Source organism: Cupressus sempervirens, chromosome 7 (assembly GCF_028749045.1).
Source record: "Cupressus sempervirens isolate cs-2001-9-10 chromosome 7, ASM2874904v1, whole genome shotgun sequence".
Classification (NCBI taxonomy): domain Eukaryota; kingdom Viridiplantae; phylum Streptophyta; class Pinopsida; order Cupressales; family Cupressaceae; genus Cupressus; species Cupressus sempervirens.
The window spans coordinates 861085934-861090505 of record NC_143124.1 but is presented as its reverse complement, the minus strand read 5'-3'; the positions used below and the strand labels follow the sequence as shown (position 1 = coordinate 861090505).

Genomic DNA, 4572 nt, shown 5'->3' with positions numbered 1-4572 from the left:
AAGAAGGGTTTTAAGAAATATATTATTTTAGTGCAACTTGTGACCGACTGTGAAAGGTAGACATTCATAGAAAAAAAATAAAGTTCACGCGTGGAATGCATTCAAAAAGGTGTATTGCATGATTGGATTCATAACCATACATATTGTAATTTATGACATAAATTACTAACGTGGTAATATGTTTTATGTAAACTTCTCCAGCATCAGATAGATTTGGTACTTGAAATATAGTGGCAATTATAAAATACTTTCATCGGATATCGATTTCAACATTTTGTTAAAAGTGGTATTCCATGCCACTCTGAGTTTAAAACACTGATAAAGTGTCGTGCCGAGAGAATATTGGAAAAATGGGGTAGAAATATAGAATTTGTTTCCCCCAACTGAATATGAATTATGATAAAAACACATTAGAATAAACCCGAGAGTGAACTCTTCAACGAAATCCGCTTTTATTTAGAAAGCACCCCGACAATAGAAGGAAGCCATGGAAGACAAATCCCAGCTAAGATGTACTTATGGGGAACCGAATTTGGGCCCCCACAACGAGAGCACAAAATCTTAATAGATTAAGATCAACAATTTGGACAGCTGTACAATAAATTTATACTTTGGCATCCAGATGATGGTGTCACTAATCTTTTCTAAACTTTAACTAGATCAAAAAGGACTTTGAACACTCGTTGCTTGACTCCCATATCATGGTATGAAAATCCATCTCCAAATACGTAAAAGCTTTGAACTCCTCTCCCAAGATTGAAGTAAAAATCATCCCGTTTGGGTAACACTTTGTTGGGATTTAAATATTCCCCTGTTAGTTCTGTAAGAAGTTGGAAATAAAGGCTATTGATATGAGCTAATGCCTCTTCTTCTGAACATTCAGGATGATCCTTCATATATGAAGAAATTACCGACGCTGTTTGTCCATGGAGCTTGTCGTCCTTCATAAGCATATAGAAAAAGTTAATATTGTAATCACGATTTGAAAGTTGTACACGTGCATTTAATTTTCAAATTAAGATGTAAGCAGACAAACCTCAAAGTCATGAACATCATCAACTAAGCGCCCGGTCAACCATACGAGCTCATAAAATCTTGATTTATTGAGAAATATTTTCTCGATATCATCATCTTCCAAACCAGGAACTGCTAGGAGGATGGGGTGCAATGATAATAGTCCACTTGCTCCGGTCGTCGAGGCAACCTTTATGTACTCATTATAGTTTGGAACATATTGACCTTCTTTCCATTGCGCCGTCTTTAAACTAGCTTCAGCGTATTCGGCCCACTGAAAAAAAATATTCATATTAAATACGGAAATAAAAATAAATGTTTCTTTCTTGTAATACTACCCCATTTCTACATAACGTATGAATTAAGATAAGATTATAATTTCAACTAGAATTTATTTAGGGCAAGTATGCATACCGCTTTTGTAATGAACTGCATCATGTCACGTCCTTGGATTTGAGTTGCCTCACTTGTCAATTCATGTAATGTTTTGAAAATAAATGCCACAGTTCTCTTGTAATTATCTGGAATACTTTGTATGATGGAAATGTTCCAACCTTGAACGATAGCCTTGGTAACGAGTTCAACTTGCTCAAGTGTCAAGTAATCATCGAAAAGATCATCTAACAGAGAGATGAGAGTTGCTGCTTTGGCCAAAGCTATTCTGCTGCTACCAAACTCTGCGTTATCAACAGCACTAACTGCCAACAGATAATATTCAATTGAGCGCTCCCTCACTGCAATCAATTTCGAGACTCCAGAATTTTGCCACCAACTGCAATGAAAAATAATCAAATTAATTTGTACTTTAATTTCCAGTTGAATTGGAATCAAAACACAAACGACCATCCCAATTTGAAAAAGTGAGATGATTAATAGCGCCTCATATGGTTGGAAGGTCTAATATGAAGACCACTAATTGACTTAACAAGTGACACGACAAAGTATGGTACAAACTGGGATGTAGATTGTTATGGCGTGGATTTTGTAGGAGATATGGTTTCTGTTAAACCGTAGGAAATATAATGCTGTTATCTAATAATTACCTGGAAAGTTTCTTCGTTTCCATTTTGTATATATATTGCAATATATTGAAATCCAATTTGGCCAAGTCTAAAACGATTTTGTCCTTCAACCTGAAAAATAGAGAAATGTATAAGTAAAAAATTTAAAAAATTAGAATTATGATATTTGTAACCCGAAAAAAGTAATTTGTATGATAACATTGCGCAGCAGCTCTTACCTGGAAACATCCAATTCATATATCTCTATATAACTTCGTGCCTCCCATCGAGAGAAAGTGGAAGGCCATTGATATTGGAGGGCGTATTCAGCCTACATAATCGAAGAGGAGCCGAAATTGTAATCAGTATAAAGCATAAAGTTTGTGTAGCTTCATGGCTTGAAAAACAATCGACAAATTCATTACCTCTTTCAGAAAACTGTCGTGCTCTATATCTTGAGATTTGTCTAATAATTGTCTAAGATAAGCAGAGCTGAAGACTTTAGCGTCTTCCATGACCGCCTCTCCAAGAAATGACATGCTTGAAGCTCTTAAGAGGTTGATCATACTTGTGATCATGTGTTGCTCATCACCACGGGAAATGAAGTGCCCTTTATTGTCCTCGAAGTTGTCGAATACGTCTTTTTTCAATGCACAATCAATAATTAGTGATTTGAAATTGGCTTATAGGTTACTAGATCCATAAAAGAATCACGAATTACGAATTATTCATATGGGTACCTGCGGACACATCATAACGAAAGAGTCGAAGCACTCTGAGTCCCAAAGCCGTGGCATTCAAATCCTTTGTAGCGCTTTGGCAGCCTAATCCTATCCCGGCACTTGCATCCCAACAGCTGCATCCATTTAATACACAATTTTAACACTTGGTATTTTAGTTTTAACAAACCAAATCTAAATTTAACAAGAGAGGATTTTAACACACTTTCTAACGTTAATGCTTGTAAGAGGGAATATGATTTGAAGTACAGACCCGTAAATGAAATCAAGAGCCGCTTTTATTTCAGCCTGAAAATATCGATCTATTCCCAGACATTGCAATGCATCGACCATTTGAAGGCGATGGATTAGATCGCCGTCTCCACCTCCACTGATCTGCATCTCTTTGAACAAGATTTTGACTTGTTTAACCAGTGTGTCAACACGCTCACGGTATTCAGATGCCTGAAAAATATATCAACGAGTATCAATGAGTATTATGCGTGGAGAAGAAGAATAATATGTAGGAATTAATGAAACGGAGATCATACGCATAGATAGTATGGTGTTTCCATAGATTGCACAAACTCATCATCCCACAGATTTAATGATTTTTCTGGAACTGTTTCCACCGAACTCTGCTCTCCCTTCAAATTACACATGCTCTCTAATCCAAATATCCAATATCCAAAACTGGACAAATTTTTACAAGCTGAATGCTGAATGCTGAATGCTTAATGCTCAATGTTTACTGGTTCCGATCGCTGCTATTTATACTGCCACTGCCAAGTCCCAGCCCTATAAAACAGTGATAAAGTGTGGTGCCCTGAGAATATTGGAAAAACGGAGTAGAAATATGGATTTTTTCCCCCCAACTGAATATGAATTATGATAAAAAGACATTAGAATAAACTCGAGAGTCATATCCTCAATGAAATCCTCTTTTATTTAGAAGGCACCACGACAATAGAAGGAAGCCATGGAAGATAAATCCTAGCTAAGATGTACTTACGGGGAATCAAATTTGGGCCTCCACAACGAGAACACAAAATCTTAATAGATTAAGATCGACAACTTGGACAGCTGTACAATAAATTTATACTTAGTATATGTCCACATCTAATTCCCTTCGCTGGCCCATATCTGCCCACATCTAATTCTCATCCAGGTTTATGTATATGTGTCTATACATATATCGAGTCTTAAATAACACACACACACGCGCATAACATTATATATATATATATATATATATATATATATATATATATATATATATATATATATATCAAAATAATGATACACACATACACTCATTATATACTATATTTGCATGTGTTCTACCCAACACGTTATATTTATTCTTGTTTTTGTCTTTAGACATGTTTATTCCTATTCTTATTTTCAATTTCTTTATTTTATTTTATTATCATTATTTATTTGTATTTTTATTTTTATTGGTATTTTTAATTTTATTTCTAATTTTTATGTGGTCTGTTCTTTAGGTGGATGTTCATTTAAATATTTATTTAGCAGTTTGTTCGTGTGGGTTTTCTTCGCTGTGTTCTACGTATTTCCAACTTACTTTTTAGTAATTTATTTTCATTTTCATTCATTTTTTGACTCTTATTTTCGTTTTTTTGTTTTTGTGTTTTTTGTTCTTAGTGGGGACGTGCATTTTTTTGCCACATGCCCTACATCTGGCCATTTCTTTAGTTTCCTTTTCACTTCTCTTTTACTTGTTCCCCTGTTGATTGGGAGTCTACCACTTAGGGTCTTCTATCCTACCATCTCCCCATTTGACTTTTTTGGTGTGCGTGCAATCCCCCTCCCTTAGT

At 35.2% G+C, this 4572-nt stretch overlaps 1 protein-coding gene across 1 annotated transcript; it reads right to left on the bottom strand.

Moving 5' to 3' along the window:
* Nucleotides 1-644: 644 nt before the first annotated feature.
* Nucleotides 645-3396, bottom strand: LOC149550181 (alpha-humulene synthase-like). The gene is made up of 9 exons (XM_089795034.1): nt 3286-3396; nt 3009-3199; nt 2756-2871; nt 2441-2655; nt 2255-2346; nt 2058-2147; nt 1429-1786; nt 1037-1288; nt 645-941 (listed from the first exon to the last, which is right to left on the bottom strand). The coding sequence occupies exons 1-9, from the start codon at nt 3394-3396 to the stop codon at nt 645-647; spliced, it is 1722 nt and encodes a 573-aa protein (XP_089651160.1).
* Between the last annotated feature and the right edge of the window lie 1176 nt (nt 3397-4572).